Source organism: Hirundo rustica, chromosome 1 (assembly GCF_015227805.2).
Source record: "Hirundo rustica isolate bHirRus1 chromosome 1, bHirRus1.pri.v3, whole genome shotgun sequence".
Taxonomy (NCBI): Eukaryota; Metazoa; Chordata; class Aves; order Passeriformes; family Hirundinidae; genus Hirundo; species Hirundo rustica.
In genome coordinates, this window is record NC_053450.1 from 136,840,658 (window position 1) to 136,862,002 (window position 21,345).

At 35.1% G+C, this 21,345-nt stretch overlaps 1 protein-coding gene across 1 annotated transcript in view; it reads left to right on the forward strand.

Annotated features, from left to right (window-relative positions):
• MALRD1 (MAM and LDL receptor class A domain containing 1) overlaps positions 1-21,345 on the forward strand; it is a 235,169-nt gene that overhangs the window by 162,695 nt on the left and 51,129 nt on the right. The window contains exons 32-33 of the mRNA XM_040062159.2: positions 2,938-3,139; positions 18,060-18,335. Of these exons, the coding sequence (XP_039918093.1) occupies positions 2,938-3,139; positions 18,060-18,335 (478 nt within the window). The remainder of the gene's footprint in view (positions 1-2,937; positions 3,140-18,059; positions 18,336-21,345) is intronic.

A 21,345-nucleotide genomic window follows, 5' to 3' on the forward strand; every position in this document is an offset into this window, starting at 1 on the left:
GTTTTGTTTTGGTTTTTTCTCTTGGTTGGTTTTTGTTTGGTGGTTGTTTTTCTTCCATTACATACCATGTAGTGGGATTCATCTTGACAACTTTCTTCTCTTGCATATCTTTAGCTGTTTTCACCACCAGGCTAGCTTGTACACTTTAGATAGGATGCTTTGCAGAAAGGTGGTACTGGAGGTATTAAGCCCCACAGAGTTGTACCCTTCCAGGGCTTTAGGGAGATCTTATCCATGAAAATTTGCTCAACCTTTCATGTGCTGTATATGTTTACACAGGCCACCAAAATCTTGTATAGGATTGAGGTACTTCCCGATCCAGAAGATGCTCAAACACTGAGTGACATGGGTAGCCCCAGGAAAGAAATGTTTCTTCACTTTCACTGGGCACAACCTCAGAGGGAATAAGACCGTATCCCCTGCTAAAGGAACAGAGTCCACAGGCTTCCCACTTTTCTGAACTCTCCTTTAATCTCATCTGAGATGCATTTTCAGTTATGTGTGATTCTTTTAGATATTACATCTAACATTTTTAGAAGACTTTTAAGAACACAGACCCTTTCCCGGCGTAGTTGTGGATAGAAAAATCTTTGGAGAACTCAGGTATTCAGAAGTACTTTGGCAAGTAGTGGAACCCCACTACATGACAAATGAAGCAGGACTTGGAGTTCAACAGAGATTTCCAGTGTACCAGTTTAGAGATTTACACTAAATTATATCAGTTTCCATAATTAGCTATGTGATTGTTATACACCAGGTTTAAACTTTAATCAGGCCTAACTGAGGATAGAGTTAGTCACATAAATCACCATAACATGTTAATTAATCCATTAGTAATTACATATCTGCAGACCCTTACTCTATGGTAAATGTAAGTTAAATCTCAAAGAAAAGAACGACAAAGCATGCAAGATAACTTTGCATCTATGTGAACAGGAACTGATGTCATCAAAATGTCACTCTTAAGACCCAGTTTGACTTGCTGCCATCCCAGACCCCCTGGCCAGTGAACATACAGCAAGATTCTTGACAGGTTTATTGGTCGTACTGAGCTTGAGCTGCAGGGTTGACCTGTAGGTGCCCAGGAAGGGGCATAGATAGACCTGTGCAAGCAATTATTGTGCCTTGAAACTTTTAGTATGAGAAGCTTCTCCTACTAACCTGACCAAAAAAATTGGGGAAAAAAATAAATCTGACTTTAAACAATGGGACAATCTTTAAGTATCCTGTAAGAAAGATGGTAGTATTGTCTTCAAATGTTTTGAATTCTTCCCACTTCCCCAACAGCTATTTGTGCAGCTGTGAGACTTAACAGTGAGATATACTGAAGGGGATATTACCTCAATATTTACCTTCCAAAAGTAAATATCACTGCTTACAGCTAAAACTATGCTAACGTTGTATGCTGTAAAATTTCAGATCACCAAGATCGTTGTATTTCATGATTGGTGAAATAATGAATGGTTCCGGAGACACACATGGTGTTTAACATTGTCCTAACCTGACATGAAGCGTTTCTCTGATCAAGGGTTTCAACTTATTAGGACCTCATAGGCTGGTAATGTGAAAAACTGTTATGCACAGTTTTTAATTTTATTTTATGGGTTGAGCCATCTCTTCTCAATATTTGTCCTTTTAGCCCTGCAAGAGGTAAGCTTTCAGGAGGACAGTGACAAGATATTGCTGTTACACAGTCCAGTCATCAAAGATCAGACTTGACAAAATTTGGTCCTGATTTGAATTACTCTACATCAGTATTCTTTCTTGCTCCCTTTCTCCAAAACTAAAATAACTTGCAAGAGTTTTCAGGCATCATAGATATTTTAATCAATAAACCAAGTTTTACAAAATATGTGGGATTTAGGGTGCCATTTGGGTTTTTAGCTTATTTGTCCCACCATGTGGACTGGGAGAATCAAAGGTATTGAATTATACAGATCATTAGCATGGGTTCGAGTTCATAACTTTCTTAGGCCTCAGGGTTTCTGTTATTAAACTGGGGCATTCAGTTGGCAACACGAACCTACAGGTCACTGGAAAATTGCTTTAAGAGAATTATGTTTCTAAAAATGAGGATATTGATTAGAATATTCAGTCCCTTAAAGGAATAGTTATCATCTGGAATGGTTAGAATATGGTAAATTTCTTTATTCCAGTTCCCTTTTTTTTTTTTTTTTTTTTTTTTGTAACCAGATTGTATAAGGACTTTTTACACCTGAGTGGAAAAGAAAATACCTCTGTATTCTCCAGTTTCATATTCTTGGTAGAAATTCACTAGTAGTTGGTTAATTGGGACTTCATTCATTGCTATACTTATTGCTTTCAGTATTTAATTATTTTATTTATTTTTATTCATGGCTTTGCTAAATATGTTTGCAATAACTTTCTGTGACTATCTCAAATGCTATATTGTAAATTGCTTGTACCAGATAACAGACTTAAATCCCTAGTTGCTAAGTCTTTTATTTATATCTCTAAAGTCTTCAACTGTTTAACTATAAGGAGGGATAAAAGGATATCTCAAGAACCTTTTCAGTTTTTCTTCAATTTTTAAATTAATTTGAGGTTAAGTTTTTACTCATTATCCTCTGTATGTCAGGCTGAGATTGCAGATTTTGCGATTAATTATTGGATTAGCTAGCAGATATTTTTTTTTTTTTTCTTTTCTTTTTTTTTTTTTTTTTTTTTTTTTTTTTTTTTTTTTCTTTTTCTTTTTCTTTCCAGAAGAGCTTTGTATTTGAAGCTGAACTACCATTAGCAAAAGTATTCAGTAACATTTGGTCATCACCAATGTGAAGTGGACCTGAACCATATCTAGAGGGTCATTGCTGCCCAAGCAGGGAGGTGCACTGCTGCCCTTGGGCTGTGTTACTCTCCCAGGCTGCACTCCTTTCTCTTAATACTGATTCATTTGCATCTCTTGGTTTCTATCAACAGGTATACACAGTCGAAGAACATGGAATGGATATCCTCATGTGGTCTTCTAGTAGAAATGAAGAAAACAAATGGATGTATGGAAGTGTAGTTCTCTCAAGTAACAGCCTTTTCAAAGTTGCCTTTGAAGCTGAAGTGGGGTGGAGTCAACCCACAGAATTTGCTCTTGATGATATTTCTTTCACCCCAGAATGCATTGATGGAGGTATGCTATTACACATATATATATCATACATGTTCTCTTTTCAGAGGGCAAGGAAAATTGTGGCATTTCATATTTCAATGTATATCACAGTTACAAAATCTAACATATTTTCTATTTCTCATGGTTTATAGAAGACAGTTTTGTATTTCAGCTAGAAGCTGAACATAGAAATAAATATAGCAACTCAGAATATTACTGGCATTGCAAGCCTGAACCGTAGTTGAGAGGAATTTACTGTTGCTCCACTGTATTGGTTTTCTCTTGTATGAGAAAAGTCAAATACATTAGTTTGGGATCAAAGCGTTTTATGAGTATCATAGTTCACAATTATTTTCAAAGAAAGTTGTTAGGTTTTTATCTTCACTCTATTCATAAAATACAAATGTGTACCACATTTGCCTCGCTAGCATTTTCTTCGAGTATTTACAATCTCACTTCTGCTACACAAGTACTTGATCTAAGTAAGAAAATAATTCTAATATCTTAAAATGCCCTGATTTTTCTGTGAGAAAAGGAGTGGTTTACTCTGAAAACAAAATGTACCATATGATACAATATCATAAGAAAAAGAACAGTATACATGCAAATACAGATTCTAATAGAAATATCGACAGTACTTAATGACTAATGGACAACTAGGAATTATTATTGTTAAATAAATGCCAATATGAAGATTATAAAAATCTTCTTTGATAACCTTTCTTTCTATTAATACCACTCTTGTTGTTCAGATAGGACAGCCTGTGTATGACTTAGTTGTCACGCTGTTCAAGAAACTTTTTATTTTATTATTTTTATTGTGATAAGCACCTCCTGGAGGAATTAAACACATGCTGATTAAAGCTTCAAGTGAAATAATATGTTCATGAGGTGACATTTGTTCAGACTCAAGCTGAATAAGAATTTTGTTTATTTTCTCTAAATAGGCTCAGGCAAATAGTATTTTGGAATGTAATTCAATGAGCTGCAGACTATGTGCATAAACAGGCATTTGTTCTGCCTGTATTATGTTAATCACCTTTTTTAACCATATCCTAAGAATTACATAAGCAGTTTCATGCATAGTATCCTTTAATAAGAAAATTTTAAAAATATATATTTTAAGTACCTGTTATTCTGAAATAATAATAACGATAGAAATAAATTAAATTTTACAGAGCAACATTTTCTAATTACTTTAATTTTGTCCAGAGATTTTCTAGTTGTAGAATACTTCAAAGTATCTATCTTGTATCACAATCTGTTGCTCTTACAAATGTGATATATCAGAAGCTTGGCCCGAAGAAAAATTTTTGGAGTTATATTGGTTACTTACAGTTTGTTGCATAAGTATGTACAGTATGCCTTATCTACATGCATTGCAACTTGATATATAATCTCCTCTCCAGACAAAAACTGTATCTAGATGCTGTTGCTTAAGATCAGTTTTATACTGCCCTTGGATGGGTCCTATCTGAATAATCCTTGCTGGCCTGGTAGAGCTTGTGAAGAGGCAAGTGAATTACATAAAATACATTTAATACAATAAACCACAGCAATTTAGGAAAAAAATAATCTACCTCTGCATTTTTAATGCTGTTCCTGACAAAGAGCTACTTAGGAGGAGGTGCTGTTTTTCACTAACTGTTGTTGCTAGAGAGCTGCTTAAATATTCAGATGGTAAAATTTGAAGATATTACCTTCCAATAGTATAAAAACCTCTGTCCTGTATATTTGAACAAGAACATTTTTCTGTAACAGAATTGGTGGAAAAGTTTACCTTTTCAGTCAGTCCTGCTTTGATTGTTGCTCATTAAATCTATTCAATGACCTAGCTCAAAGAAAAGTGTATTACCTGCAGTGCAGGTTTTGTGTAATGTTCTTCCTTTCAGAAGATAGCTATACTACGGCAGATCTTTTTTCCTCTCTCTGTATTATTGTTTTTCAGCTTGCTTTTAATTACTTTGAGTTTCCAGAGGCAGCACGTTCTAAATGGAAGCAATCACAATTTAACTGGTTGGGAGCTCTAAGTAATAAAGCATTGCCAACAGCTCTAATTCGGTTGTGGTTATTATATTTTTAAGTAGTCAGTCCATACAGCTCCTAGAGATCCAATAATATTTCTGAACATTTAAGCAAGGTGTCGTCAAATCAGTGATAGGTCAAGCTAGTCCTGCTGCAGAAGCAGCTTTCAACTGATGCTGATGCAGAGGGAGCTGTTGGTGGCACAGGATCTTTTTCAGAATTAGCTCTAAATGAGATATATTTGTACCATTTTTCAAGGTCCATGACTTTTTGCTGATGCAGTTGTGTGAAGATCTTATTTTACATCCTAGGGACCAAGGAATTTAATTGTTACTTAGTTGTAATGATCTTCTTCAAATTTGTAAATAACAGCTTGATTAAAAAAAAAAAACAAAAAACCCCAAACAAACAAAAAAACTCACAACAAAGACAAACAAAAAACCAACCAAACAAAAGCCCCCAAAACAAAAAAACCCCCTACTTTATTTCTATTTAATGTCTTCATTTTATAAAATAAAAATTAAAAAAACATTTCTATTTCTAGTTGGAGAGGGACCAAAAATTCCAAAGTATTGAATCAGATTTTATATTCATTAATGTCTTTCTCATAGTATTTTCTAGTTCAGCTGAAATAGGAGGCATTACAGAAATTCTAAAAATTATTGCTATATGTAATTTAAATCCTAGTATTAACCCAAAGATGCCTAATAACCAAACTTTATTCTGCTTATGAAAATCAGAATACTGTTTTTTGCCACTCATTTGTTACTAGATAAGTAAACCAAATGGACAAATTCAGTGTAATTTGGTTAAATAGCACTTCTATGTATTGGAGCAGTATTCTCGAAAAACAAATAAATAGTAGACATATTTTGTGATGTCTTCCAGAGATCACCCAAGTGAAATATTTGTGCTTGTGGAGATCTACTGGAAGAAGGTAAATCCCAGTACAAAGTCAGTACTGAATGATGCTCCAGCTCTTTTATGCTGTCAAGTTACATGCTAGGCCCTATTAGCTGCTACTCTTTAGATATACCTCTAAATTGTAATGCTTTAACTAATTGCTTAAGTGATTTTGGTTTATTCAAAAAGAATAGTGTTGACACTCTTAAATGAATATTAGAGATGAATCTTGGGGACGAAGATGAGTGCAAATATGTGGTACCTGATGCTCCAGAGTATTTGAGAAAACAGTATTTGCTTTTCCATCATCAGTCATGCTTATCACCAGTTCAGTATTAATATTGCTTACTGAAATAATTAATTTGAATTAAATTAATCTGGATGTATTCCTGTGTCTATTCTTCTACTTCACCTTTCCTTATCATTCTCTCCTTTTAAAATTCTGGTTTTAGTCTGTTTGCTGCACAGTTTATTTCCCATACCCACTCAACACTATCTGAAGTTTTTCATTCTTCTGTTTTGTGAACCACTTTTTATGAACTTTGATCAATTTATTTTATTTTTTTTTTTTACTTCTGAGGTTTTTTTCTTGCATTCCCTTCTTTATATAACAGTTCTCAAAAAATGTCTCTTTAGTCAATAAACTTAGCACATGAAAAAGGACTGTCACTGTTTCAAATTTCCCACCACACCCCACTGCAGCTTTCATTTCACCTGAAAAATTTGTTTCCAGTAGAACATATTATTATGTGAGGATACATTTGATATAAAAGCGCAATTCAAATAGTGCAAAACATTCAGCACAGACAGGAGTGTCACCTCTAACACTCTGTCATCTGACCATGGTGGAGCTGTGAATACAGGAAGTGCTATTTCCCAGATGCGGTGGGTTGGGGCTTTTTTCTGACGTCATAGTTCTTGACTTCACCACACAGGTTACCAACGAAAGGTCAGATTTGCCCCTTAGAACCTGGAATACAGTAAAATTTTCCATGATTGTTGTAAGCTTTCACTTAGGTGAAATATTTGCTTTGAAATGTCATAATTATTCCAAGTCTCCCCGTTTCTGTGCAGCAAACAGAAACTAAACTTTCTGTAGAGGTTGTATATAATCCTTATACTGCTGTGAAAAAAGCAAATAGAAGAAACAAATCAGCATCTGTGAATTATAAGACATATTTTAGCTTTACATTCAAGCCCAAAAGTATTTTTAAAAATATGTACAAAAGTGTCCCAGTACTCATCATAAGATTGTTCAAATAAATAGAAATGTAGTCATGAGATACAGCCATGTCCATTCCTTTAGATCACCTTTCCTAGCTTTCCAGAAAAAATGATATTGCAAAAACTGTATGACAAAGGAAATGATATTCCATCAAATTTAAGATATCTTAAACCAGAACTTCTGGTCAGCCACAGTAAGTAAGTAAGTAAGAAAAAAGTACATCTAGAAATATAACCTGTCTCCAACAACTCTGGATACCAGGGAAAGAGTATAAGAAAAGGGGATCTATATGTACTGTGTTACCCCAATATGTTTCCCATTTGCAGCCATTTGTAATTCAGTCTTCCTGAGCTACATGTAGTCTCAGAATAATGATCCTCAAGTTTTTTCTTTCCCTTTGAACTTATCCCCTTATAACATCAGGAAAAATTTTAATATTCAGAAATTAAATTATATGCTGCTGCTTGTATGAATCTAGGCTTATATTCACAAATAGAAAGGCTGTTTTGTGCTTTCTCATTTAGGCCTTGAAATGTATGAAATCTTTATTTAAACCCTGGTGGTTTACTCTTTTGTGTGGTGGGTAGGATTTTCTTAAGACATCTCCATAAAGCAGTTTCAAATCTCACAATAGATGCATGCTATAGACCCTGTCCTGAAGTTCTTTCAGGGTAAAACGATTTGCATTGACTTCCAAAGAGCAGAATATATGCAATATCTTACCAAAAATTTGTGACAAGTGCAAGTTCAAGCATAAAGATAAGAAGAAAGGTGTCCCAAAGGGCCAGAGCTATCGGCCATTCTGTGTTCAAGGTGGAAGAAAATGAACGTTACCACTGGCATCTAATTTAAACTCTGTTTATTGCTGTTTATAATTTGAACATAGCAGAATGAAAATAGAATCTAACACTTTTTCATTGAATAACTTAGTAAAAGAATAATGACTCTGAAAACTACTTCCATATAGCTAGATAGTGGAAAGAAAGAAAGTGGTAAAATAAAAATCTATGTAGATAATCACCTGATAATTAATTGAGTTTTTCAAAATCGGTATTAGTCTAAAGTACTATAATTTTAGATGACATGTGGTATCTTGAAAGTATTTAATTTTCAGAAAAAAAAAAAAGGGAGTAGCATTTCTTTAGAAGTGAACCTCTTTGTGATATTAGATAAGAAGCCACAGAGCAGAGGTATATATGTGTGGAAATACTAGTGTCATAACATCTTGCCTAGTTATTATTTATTTGTTTTTCACAACACATTCATAGAATCACAGAATATTTTGAGTAGGAAGGGACCCATAAGGATTATCAAGTTCAATTCCTTGCGCTGCACAGAACCATCCGCAGGAGTCACACCCTGTGCCTGACAGCAGTGTCCAAACGCTCCTTGAACTCTGTCAGGTTGGTGCTGTTACCACGGCTTTGGGGAGTCTGTTCCAGTGCTCAACCACATATTGAGGCGTTTTCCTCCCTATTTTATCTCTGCTTCATGAAACACACTCTTTGAATCCTGATTGTTTTTAAACCTCCCCTGCTTTTCCTGTCACAGATTTCCATTTACTTCAAATCAGGGTCTGTGTGTTTATATGTAAAAAAAATCTTTAATCACATTATTGAATACTATTTTTCTCAGAGCTCTCTTTTCTTTTCCAATACAGGGATGAGAGGTAATTGAATACTTTTGTTTCTCTGTATACATTATTCAGATATATCTTTGACTGCAGAATTTCTTATCTTTATGAAAATTTTTTTAAAAAGCATACAGCTACTGTGTCCAAATATTTGAAAAGTATTTGATAACTCTACCTGCATAACTACTTCTTATTGCATAACTACTTCTTATTGCATAATGTAATCTACCTGACAAATAAAAAGAGGATGGGATAAAACAACCTCTGTAATTTTGAGTACTAGTTTGGAAATGTCCAAACCATTTTTTTTTTCAAACTCACAAAAATAAAGAATCCTGAATTGACCAAAAAAGCAAAATATAAATTGGCCAAAATGTTTCTCCTGTGCAGACCCTAAACTGGCAGACTAGTGATAAGCTGTCTTGAATTAGGACAATTTAAAGACGAGACTCTAAAATGAGTTACATCCCTTTAGTCCTAACCAATCCCTTTCCACAAATAAAGAATACTTGTAGATATGTGAAGAAACACCATACACTAACAAGCGGAATAGCAAAAGGCAAAAAAACCCCCAGATACAAAATTGCTAAATCTCAGGAACGCCACAGGAGCAGAGACCCAAAATGCCAAAAATACCCTTCCCAAGACGGTGCCCACGTTTCTTGAAAGACAGAGGGAAAATAGCTCCAGCTCTCTCCCCACGAAGGTGCTCCCCAGGCGGCCCATGGTGTGGGAGGCAAAGGGAGAAATGATGGTGCACAAAAAGAACCCTCCCGGGAATGTGGCAGCTTACAGAGCAGCCCCAGTGGCAGATGAAGACCTGCCAGCGTGTGTGGGGTCTGCTCTGCCACCCGCCGCTTCCTCTGCCAGTGCTGGCGCTCATGTCCCTGACCCACTGCTGTGCTGGGGGAAATCCCCCCTCTCACTGCTGACACGGGGTGAGCCAGCCCCGTGGGACCAGCTCAAGCTTCACTGCCTGTGGAATTTGCAAGATTCGCTCTAAAGATGGTTTCTAATTGCAAAATGCAGTTTTTCCAAGTCGCTATAGTGACGAGCCCAGAAACCCACCTGAAGCAACCCTTTTGAAAAGTCTGCATTCACCTGCAGCAAACACCACCAGGCAAGAAAGGGAATCAGCTTGGCTGTCCTGGCCTTCTAAAGGGACCAGCATGTCCCAGCTGCCCCACAATTCTGGTTCTGGATGCGCTGGGGTTTAAAGAGACGGTAAGAGATAGATGTGAAATATAGCGACATTCCGGGTTACCCATGACAGAAGCATTACAGGCAAGCCAGTCAAAGAATTAAACAGCTCAGAAGTGAGCCATTTGCAGATAATTTTATATGCTCTCCAGCGCTTTTAGTAGATCCCATTTCCCAACAAGAAAAGAACAAATTACATTTTTATCTAATTAAGAGACAACGACCCAAAAAGTAAAGTGTGTGTTTGTGTGAGCTTTGTGCGAAAAAAGTAGCTGAGTGGTGCAGAGAGCCTCTTGTGGAGCGGCAAGCACATGTGTGTGTCCATGTGTGTGAATCCGCGTGTTTGTGTGCGTGCAAGTGTGTCCATGTGTGCCCATGCATGAAGTAACACAGGACATTCTGCAGCAGAACAGGACTCATCTGACAGAGCCAATGATCCTTCTCTGAAACTCCCAGAGTCCAAGTGCTGGAAATACTGCAAGGGTTAACTGCCTGAGCTGCTGATACTACAGTGTTAGATCATGGGGAAAAACACTGTAGAGGAGACTTAACTTCTGATTTCTTTAAGTTTCAGAGCCAGGGGAATCACTGTTAGATTGTCTGCTCATACTTGCAGTGAAGCAGAAATCACTCTCACATTGAGTTTCTTTCTCAGAGAGTGAGGAAGAAGAAAGTTTCTTTCCTCAAGGGCAGGAGATAATCATGGGAGAAGCTGTAGAGGGAGGCTGCTCACAGAAACAAAGGAGGGGAAGAGGAAAGCAGGATGAGTGGTAATAGAGGACTGGAGATACCAGGGAAATTTGTGAATAGGCTCTTTAGTCAATTAGCTTTTCCCTGAAAGCAATCACTATATGCTTTAGATCTGTGTCGCTTGGCAGAGATAGGGCATTTATGCATTTGTAAAGACTAAAAATTGTGATCCAAGCCATAGTACCTTAGAGAGCTTCTTCAGCCTGTTCCTGTACTTTCCAGTGCACAGACCTACCTGGCATCCAAAGCCAAAACTTTTTGTGGATTTCACAGAAAAGGAAATGGGAATAATTTTAGGATAAGATAATTACACTATATAAACTATGATAATTATTGGCAATTTCTGAATGCAATTATGTTGTGTATATTTAAATTAATAATTATACTATCTTTGTGCAAAACCTTCAGTTTCTCTCTGCCTTCTTATAACTTGTCCAGAATACTGAAATCTTCTGAAGCCAGCTACATGCCATTTGGGAAATTAAAATTCTTTGGATTTATTAAAAGTGTATTAAAATAGTTTCATTAATATTGAACCTCCAAACCCCATCTGTTTACACCAAAAAAACTTCAAGTCACACAGATTATATTTTTCCTTGCTAATTTCATTCATAAAAATCAACGTATTTCCTTGGAGGGGATAGAGAGAAATAATATTTGGAATGAAATGATTTCATGATACTATCTTAAAGAGCAGAAAATTCTGACTATTCTTACATAAGACCTACTCATCTCCTCAATAAGAGTAAGTCCTCAGCTTAGATTTATCTCAGAAATTATTTCCACTTCATTTTGTGAAATTTTTAAGAAGCTTAACAACTTCTCCAGTTTGTCATTGCTCCTAATAAATAAACAAACCAACAAATCCATCACATTAGCAGGCATAGCTAGCAATTCCCAGACCGTTCTTAGCAGAAATATGACAAACATTGCCATATTCCTGTCACAGGTAGTCAGTGTGTTCCAGCCAGAGGCAGTAGTTCTCTGACTGAAGACTAAATCATAGCTTCACTTTACTGGCAGTAAACCTGTCTGTTTTCCATTATGTTTGTATGTGAGCAAACTGTGATCATTTAAAGTAAATTCTGAGCAGACATAAAAATCTGAAGTCATTGAGCCATGTTCTGCTTTGTTTCAATTCTGCATTTGTCATGGGGTCTCTGGGATCCTTGCCATCACCCTGACTCATACCTCTATCTTCTCATGAAGGGAAGAGTTTTGAAGATTCAGTTGGCCAGCCTCAATTTCCTTTTTTTTTTTTTTTTTTTAATCTTTTTATAAGCTTGCAAATAAACAGCAGGAGCTTTATTTTTATACTATTATTATTATTAATAATAATAATAATAATTTATCCAATTACTCATGGATAGATTGTTAAAGTATTTGAATAGTTTTAGTCCAATTAATTTTTGTAGCAAGTTTTTTTCCTTGCAGCCACCTTGAATGAGTTGATTTCATGCCCTCATCTGATGTTTACTGAACTGAAATTGAGGACTGACAACTATTTCAAATTAATTTATGCACTGCATTGGGCTCATAATTAATTTATACTCTTGTTTAATTAAATCTATTGGAGGGAGATGTGGGGTTTTTGTTTGTTTGGTTTGGTTTGGTTTGGTTTGGTTTTTTTTTTACCTGTTATAGCTACAGTTAATAGGGCCACAATTTTTATTACATTTACTAGGCAAAGTACTTATGCAAATATGCCAGACAGGTTGCTAGTTTTCAAGGGTCTGATGCAAGGCCCACTAAAATCAACATGAGTTATCCCATTTACTTAAATGGGCTTTAGAGCAAACTCTGTTACAACTGAGGTAGTGCTACCTAACAGCATATGTGGTAACTTTATTTTATGCTCCCAGGTGTTGACTCTAATGCCAATGTCCACTAGTCTTTAAAATTCACTGTTACAGGTGATAGATTAATATAAATAGGGACCTACTCTGCACCAGAGATCTCAGCACTTGAAGAGGGAAGGCAGAAAAGAGGATAACCTGGAGGTGTTGCTTCATTCAAATTAAGCATGTTTGTGTGTTACTTGCTGTGATAATGACTGTGTAATGCAAACATTTATTTTATATTAGCATTTGGGTAATAGCAGTTCTATGGTTTTCTGTGACTGAATCCCTGTAATTCATGAGCAAAATACTTGCAGTGCTAACCCGTGAAACAGGATCATATGTTCCATGGATGACAAAGACAATAATACAGCAAAGCATAAATGTACAGAAAATGTTCCTCAAAAACAGTAAGCATTTAACAAATCCCTATCCCACAAATATATAACTGTGTCCTTGACAATGAGCACTTATTAACACTTTTCATATTGTGAAGGCTTTTTTCTCCTAAATCATCAGCTCATGATCTCTATTTACTGTAAACATGGTTTGATGTTTAGCACATTGCAATAAAAATGTATTGAAAAGCACCTATTTGATCTGACAACAAGATGAAATACAGATATATCCAGCTGTAGTTATTGCAGTTCATGGAGCAATACATACCAAATTTTATTTGCTGTAAACATTGCTCTGATTTTTATGTTTTTTTTATATCTACCTCAGCTACTTAACTTCTCTTAAAAGAGTGAAGGTGCTCCTGAGGTAGCACTTCTGGTCCATAGATTATAACTCAGCCAGCACAGCTGTGTGAATAAGTTTCAAAAGATATAGGACCAAATTAAAATGTCAGGTTTTAGGACCTAATTAAAATGTCTTTTTTATGATATACAAGTAGATGTTATATGCACATTTTTAAACCCTTTCTTTCATTTTGGTTATTTGCCATATGTGAGGTAAAAATAAGTGCAAAATAAAACACTGAGTGCAAATTGAAATAAACAGGAGATGTACTCAGCTTTCTACTTAAAAAGTCATGATTTCTTTAGCTATAATGGAACATCAACAATTTACTGCTGGTTTTCATGTGGATCTAAATTCAGACTCAGTGCCTTGCAGTGCAGAGGTTATTTTTGCTGAAATTGTTTTTGTTTGCTTTGCTTTTCATCCGTGTGCAAATCAGAATTCTTGAGGATTTTTCAGTCCTGCTTTTCAGTGAGTGTGCAGCCTTGATACAGAAAGTTAAAGCTTTTACACTGTCTTCCTTAGAACTCATAATTTTCAGTAGATTTATCTCCAAATCCTTAAACAGTTTCAAACAGATACTGCTTTTGAAAAAATAACCTGTACAATGTCTCTCGCACTCCTGAATGGGTCTGAAAATGAGAGTCACATGGCACTCAGGAGATGAGTGCTGTCTTGGGAACATCTTTTCTGCATTTGAGAAAAGGTGAGGGAAACATTTTCTTGGCATGTCAGTGTTAGGCAATTGTTGAATCGAACAATATTAAGTGACAAAAAGGATGTGTGAGCCACAGATGGTACAATTTGCATCGAAAAGGCTCCGCTTCAGATTCTGCTGTTTAAATAACTTTCATATATATGTACAAGAGGAAAATAAAAGATTCATAGATATGACTAAGTATAGTTTTTATTGCTAAATTGTGTGACTGTACTACTGTGTGAGTCAGCACATGGAGGGTGTTTTTGAAGTCTCATTAGTGCCAGTTCGTTTCTCACTGCAAACCACACAGTAATGTTAACAACTTAGTTTAATTCTTCACAGTGGTATGAAAACAGAGTGAATATTCCCACATTTTAGAAGGAAATGTGTCATTAGCAGATACTACAATGATGAGCTTAAAATAAATAATTATATAGACTGTAGCTTTGAATACAAGTAATTAGTTTTGCATTAATGTTGCTTGAGATTTCTTTTCAGTTGGAATTAGTTAATGATTTTCTACATTTGCATATTCTTAATTAGCTTTTTTTGGTTGTTGGCTTTGTATAAATTCATATTTTTATAACTTTCTAAACTTTTGCCAGGCACATTTAATTTATAATTAAGAAAAGCATTAATAAAGTACTTTATGTAAAGAAAATAGACTGAACTTTACAGTAGAGTTGTGGCAGACCATGGCAACAATGACATCTTATAGAATGCCATCTAGAGCAAAATTTTTCTATTGTATCTGAAAGCAAACACATGTGAACTAATGAACTAATTAACATATAACATGAGTTAATATGGAAGGGATATTACTATAATCTATGAAATACATTCTCATCTCATGCACTGTCCTGATCTAAAAGGATTTTACTTATTTCAGGGTATGACTTTGGATTTTTTTAATGTAGTACAAATATAAAACAGACCTCAGTAAGACCATAAGACCTCTGGTTAACCTTACCCCTAACTCAGCCTGGACACATCTTTGCTGCCCTTGGTGAATACTGCACATTCTAATATAATTGCTATGCAAGTCACAAAGAACTTCATCCTACAAATTATTTTCTAACAACCAAAGGGAATGATGATAGAAAATAATAATAATAATAATAACAACAACAATAATAATAATAATGATGATGGAAAAAATAATCTCCCATTTAAAAAAAAAAACCATTCAAGCATTTCCCTAAATACTGAATTTAGCACAGGATTATTTACATGCATAAGCTCATTATATGATTGGGCTCATAAGGCTAAATTGATCAGGGTTACAAAAGTCTGAAAATAATTTAGCACACAAGGCCAGATTCATAACAAGCAACACATTCAAGAAACATTGAGTTTAAGAGGGGATTTCAGCTTACAGAACAAATTTGGATAGAAGCATGTGAGTAAATATATCATGAACAGGAAATTAAACTAGGTCAGAAATGCTCACAAATGCAATCTTTCCTGCAACATAAACAACCACAGGAAAGTCAAATATATTGTATCTGTGTGGGGTTAATTTCCATAGTATCAGAACAAATACAGAAAAGCTAACACAGGGATATGCAAGGACAAAAGAATGTGCATAAGCAGAACTGACTGCAGCTTAAGTCATTTTCACTGCCTAAATGCCCCCTAGGCACTGAGAGGAAAGGGTCAGAAATAACAGAAAGAAAAAAAAAAAAGTAATATCAAATATAATCATACTTTTTATTTTTTCCCAGAGCAAGTTCAAACTAAAATTAAAACTTTTTTTTTTACTCTGTTGCATGGAGTTTTATTCCATGGCACTAGTTCTGTACCAGTGGAGAGAGAAACATGTTCTACCAATGACATTTCATCAGTATCTTGGCAGAATCACAGCCTTATGTACAGTTTCTAATTTAGAGTTTCTTATGTACAGCTTCTATATGACAAACCAAATTCAAACATCTTTATGGGCTACTATTATTATCTTACTATTATTATCTAGTAAAGTATCTACCAAAGTAGAAAAAAAAAAGCAAAATCGAGAATACCTTCAATTTGTACAAAATCAATCCACTATGTGTTTTAAATGTCTACTATCAACTATCTGAAACCAACTTCCATAAGCCTTTTAAAGTGGCATAAAAAAATTTTTTTAGACTAGCACATAAAACACATATGAAGCCACAATCTTTTCAATCCCATGTAAAAGTACACATCTTTGATGTATTTATGGCATAATTCTCAATACAAACAGGACAAAAGATAGCTAGGTTATTATCTTCACTGTGTAAATATCCATTTTTATGTGTTACCTTATATCCAGTGAATCGAATACATTTTTCTAGTAGAATGATTTAATTTAATAACATTGGGGGCATGAAATCATATCAGGCATGTTCTACTGTATGAAGCTTTTCAATGATGATATTTTGATACAAAATCAACATGAAAATCAAAGATTTCTAATCTATAGAAGGTCTGTATTACACAGAATTTTGAGCTTTTCCTCCTTATAACTGCTTCCCAAGTAACTGGATGGTAAAATAATGCTACTATTTTGTTTACTTGAATGCATTAACAGTTCATTTATTTGAACAAAAAACTATTGTTATTTATGATGGAGGTGTCTTTGAGCATGTTCTAACAAGGTCCTCAGGCCGTAAAACTCCAGCCTGCTATTGCAAGATACACAAACGTACTGATATGACCAGAGGATTAAAAGTCGAAAATCATGCCAAAATCCATATACTCCCCTATAGATTGTTATGCCTTAATGAAGCAGTAACATTGGACATCTGAGGTCAGAGAACAATGCTTGTACCCTTTTAAAAGACAAGATGAAACCCACCTATGTCTTTTGTACTTGTCTCCTTTGCCTCAGCCCAAGTCACCAGCAAAACTCCTCATGTCTTTTACAGAGGAAGTGATATTAATTTGTCTTACCTTACCTCTAACGATCATGATATATTTTTTACTGAGTTGCTGCAAATTGACTTAGAAAGATTAAATGTATCAAGCTAAATTCTGGAGACTTTTCTCTCTTCCCTGCATGTAAAAAAGTACAGGAATCCATTACATTGCTTCCATGGGAGATGCTGATGCTATAAGGAACACAACATTAGCACAGCCAGCTCATTAGCTCATTACTTTCCAGAAATAGATCTTATGCTTCTTCTAGTAAAATTCAGATGCAATGGCTTTTGTAGAAAAGAAAGATTAAAGTATATTGGACAATTTATTTATATGCATGATCACAAAAAGCTTTCCCCCAGTATTTTCTTTCAGCAATGCAAGTAATCATGGAATATTTATTTATTTATTTGTTTGTTTGTTTGTTTGTCTATTTATTTGTCTATTTATTTTATTAAATTTTTTTTTGTCAGCTGTCTGAATAATTTAAAGTTAGAAATTCTAAAAACACATTTTTCTTTACTTGTATCTTGGAAACCTATCTAATGTTTTTTAAATTTAATTCTCTGTCACATCAAGCCAAGCTAAAGAGTCAAAGTGATAATAAACCAGATCAGTGAAAAATTTTATCATTACTTTATAAAAATCTTTTTCTTAAGTTAGCTTAAAATTTTAACTTGAGGGCTATTTAAAGGCTTTCCAGATACCGGGCAAAAGACAAGATGTATAAATATTTTGGTATTAAAACTTCTACGTGTACATGGCAAAAGAAGTAATAGGATCAAAATAAAACCTGAACTTGAGCTTTAGAAGCAAAATTCTGCAACAACAACAATGGAGTTTATATGAGACAAAATGCTGTTTATAATGCTGTGTTTTGCACTTAGGAGCTGTGTTTTTCTAAAAGTTGTGTTCTTTTTTTAAAAGAGTTTAGTACCCAAAGCAGCTGCATTCCCAGCAATTCCCATGTCTATCTCAAAGGCATTCAGTATGAATGACTAACGAAAGAATAGAACCACCAAACATTCCTTTTGTTCTTGTAGGATCAGCTGATCCACACCCTCCAACTTGCAGTGGTGACAAGTTCCCGTGTGCGTATGTGCAGCAGTGCCTGTCCCTCGCAGCACGGTGCAACGGGGTTGAAGACTGCAGGGATGGAAGTGATGAAATGAACTGTCCCATGGAGATGCCTACCAGCACAGCCCCGGGCTCCTGCAAGGAAACAGAGATCCTGTGTCCTTCCCAAGGCTGCGTCCCGTCCCTCCTGCAGTGCGATGGTGTGCCTGACTGCCCCCTCAGTGAAGATGAACTTGGCTGCCGTAAGTTACTTTCGTGGTGGTAGTTATGGCTATCTTAACTTACCTGCCTAAACCGGTGATGTTTTAGGAAAGGAAGGGAGCAATATAGTGAAGTTGAGTGTAAAATCCATCATTCCTTTGTCAAAAAAAGCCCTATTTGTGTCACATACAATGCATTAATTGCAGAGATGGTTTATTTTTAAATAATTTTGCTTATACTTCTTTTATTTCCTGGCTATATTCCTGGTAAATGATTTTAAAAAATCACAGCTTTGCTTCTGTTAATATTTACAAGCATTTCCACATTTTTTCCTTGAATCAGTCAGCAGCATTTGCATTGCCTCTGTAACCTCTGATTATGATATGACAGAAAGATAGGCTTCTGCAGTTCTGTAATAATTCAGTAACATTTAAGGCAGTCCTGACCTTTCAAGGATTTTGAAATCAAGTCTGTTCATGAAGTAGCAGCAATCTCTGCCCCAAGCAAGGAAAAGGGCTCATAAACAAAACACAAGGTCAATAGGCTTTGAAATTTAACTGCAATGAGAGGCCATGGAGAAACATCTGAGACAGATAGACACAAAAGTGAGTGTCTGCCCATTTAAAAATATTTCATTAGCAGATGAACTGAGGTCAACTGCATCATTTCAGAAATTTCAAAATAATTAGCTACATAGAAAAAAAAGAAAAGGAGACTTTTTACATAAACACTTTTCTTCCTATATCTATCATGCTGTAAATTTTTTTAAACATTTTTCTCATCCTTATCAGAATGAAAAAAAAAAAAATTGGTAAAAAATCAGTTTCTGGTGGATTAGAAATTCATGTTCTTTAATATCTTCTATCAAAACTACTGAATATAAATACAGGCTACTGCACATGCCATTTATTTTAGAAAATTAGTCTTCCAACTGGCATGGATTTGGCAGACTATCTGTGTAAGAGTTTTATTTAGAAGTGAGCTCTGTGGCTTTGTTGGCAGAAGACATCATTTTGGAGATAAATTTGATGTAAAATTCTACATACCCTGGCAACACATAGAAATTTTACATGTTCCTGTCTTCAAATAAACCTCTCATGGTTGATCTTTATTTGACCTTGTTTCCTCCTCAGTCTATCCTCTGGTAGAGACGTCCACGCTGTGTTCTATTACATGCACATCCCAACTCCACACCACAGAAGCTGATGTGGAACCTCAAAATCTGAAAACCAAAAGATTTCCATGATTTTCTGTATTACCCAAACAACAGAGATATTGCTTTGTTTTGTTTATTTTACTGCTTTGACTTCTAAACAAAACCCAGGGATTAAGAAGAAATTGAATCCTGGTCTATTCAAAGAGCATATATTCTCCATAGATATTTCACAACTTTGTGGTTTCAGTCTGAAGGAAACTTAGTCAAGTCTGTACTTCATGGTTACTCGAAAATTTGGTTTATAGTATATAAACATGTAAGCATTGACAGTATAAGACAGAAATACAGAAGCAGTAATTCTTGTTTCTTCTCGAAGAAGTCACTTCAGAGGAGCAAAGCAAAGCAGGGAAGAAGGCAAAGCAAAAAGAAAGTGATTCGTGCTAGTTTGGAATGAAATCAGTGGAAAGCTGATTACTGTCACAGCTGGCACTGAAATCCAACTGCGTATGCAGTGAGAGCACAGCGTTTAATCTTTAGTTTCCTACTTTTAACAGGTGAAAAGCCAGAGAAGTTTGTCAACAGAAGATCAGAGAGGAAAAAGTAAATATTGCAGAAATCTTATTATTTTATTGAAATTTATGCATGATCTATAAAATTGATTGCTGTGCTAGTAACTCCAACCTATGCATACTGTAATAATAGCGCAGATTGAAAGGCAGGGTTTATTTTAGACTGGGTTTTTTCCTTCATGCAGACCAAATCTACCTACATATTGTAGAAAACTTCATTTTAGGAATTACTGACACTTTCCATTTTGTGTCCCATAACAATTTTATTAATTTAAGTGTAAAATAAAACACTTAACACTAAGTGTACAACAAAAGTGTTCTGGTTTCTGAATTCAGAAATTCATCGGGGAAAGCTTTCCTTTAGGATAAAAACTAGTTGTCAAAATGCGTCTTGCAGAGATTAAGGATAAAACCCAAAAGGAGGACAGGACCAAAAAAACCCCAACCAAAGAAAAAGACATTGGTCAATTCCCTACTGAAAACACAGCTCCTACCGCAGAAATGCTTTTCTTCATGACTGAGAGACTTATGTGAACAGAATTTCCTGCAGAGTTCACATAGCAGTAAGGTTGTACAATGTTATGCTAATACTGTTTTATGCCTACTAATGTAGGGGATTTTATTGCTTGTTGCATTTAACAAAAAAATTCTGGAACTGTTTCCCAGTTATGGATGTTCTACTTGGCTGGCTCTCTTCTTGCTGTCAATTTTAGTGAAGGGTATATTACCTCACCTATTCAGTCTTTTATTTGCCTGATTACAATAGTAAGGGTGCAAAACAAACATAGTAACACCAGTGGGATGTATACATTAGTTTTCCACAGACCAACGTATTTTTCTATCTGCATCATCTGATTGAAGTGCTAACAGCAATGAATTAAAAGTAATTTCTTAGTTTTCTGTAGGACACCAAAATATATCTCTTGTATTCCTGGTAAGTTTTAAATACGTATGAAATATTAAGATTTTTATACTTTCAAACAAGCTGTAGTACTATTATCCCTTATACTGGTTCAATTTGCACCTGTAAAATTAAATGTAGATGAAAATTGGATATTTTCATATCTTCACTGTTTTTTAGTGCCATGTGGTCTTTATATTCTTTTCCTCAGCACCAATAACTTGGTGTCATTGTCCTTAACTGCAAAATTTTCAGCCATTAGTCCATCGCTATGACTCTTCCCTCTGTAATGTGTTAAAATAATGTGTAAAAAATTTGATTCCACAATTTTGAAACTTGTAGTTGAATGAGCGTTGATTATGTTTTGTGATTTTTTTTTTGGTGGGTTTTCCTTGGGATTTTGCAGTATACACTCTCAACATTTT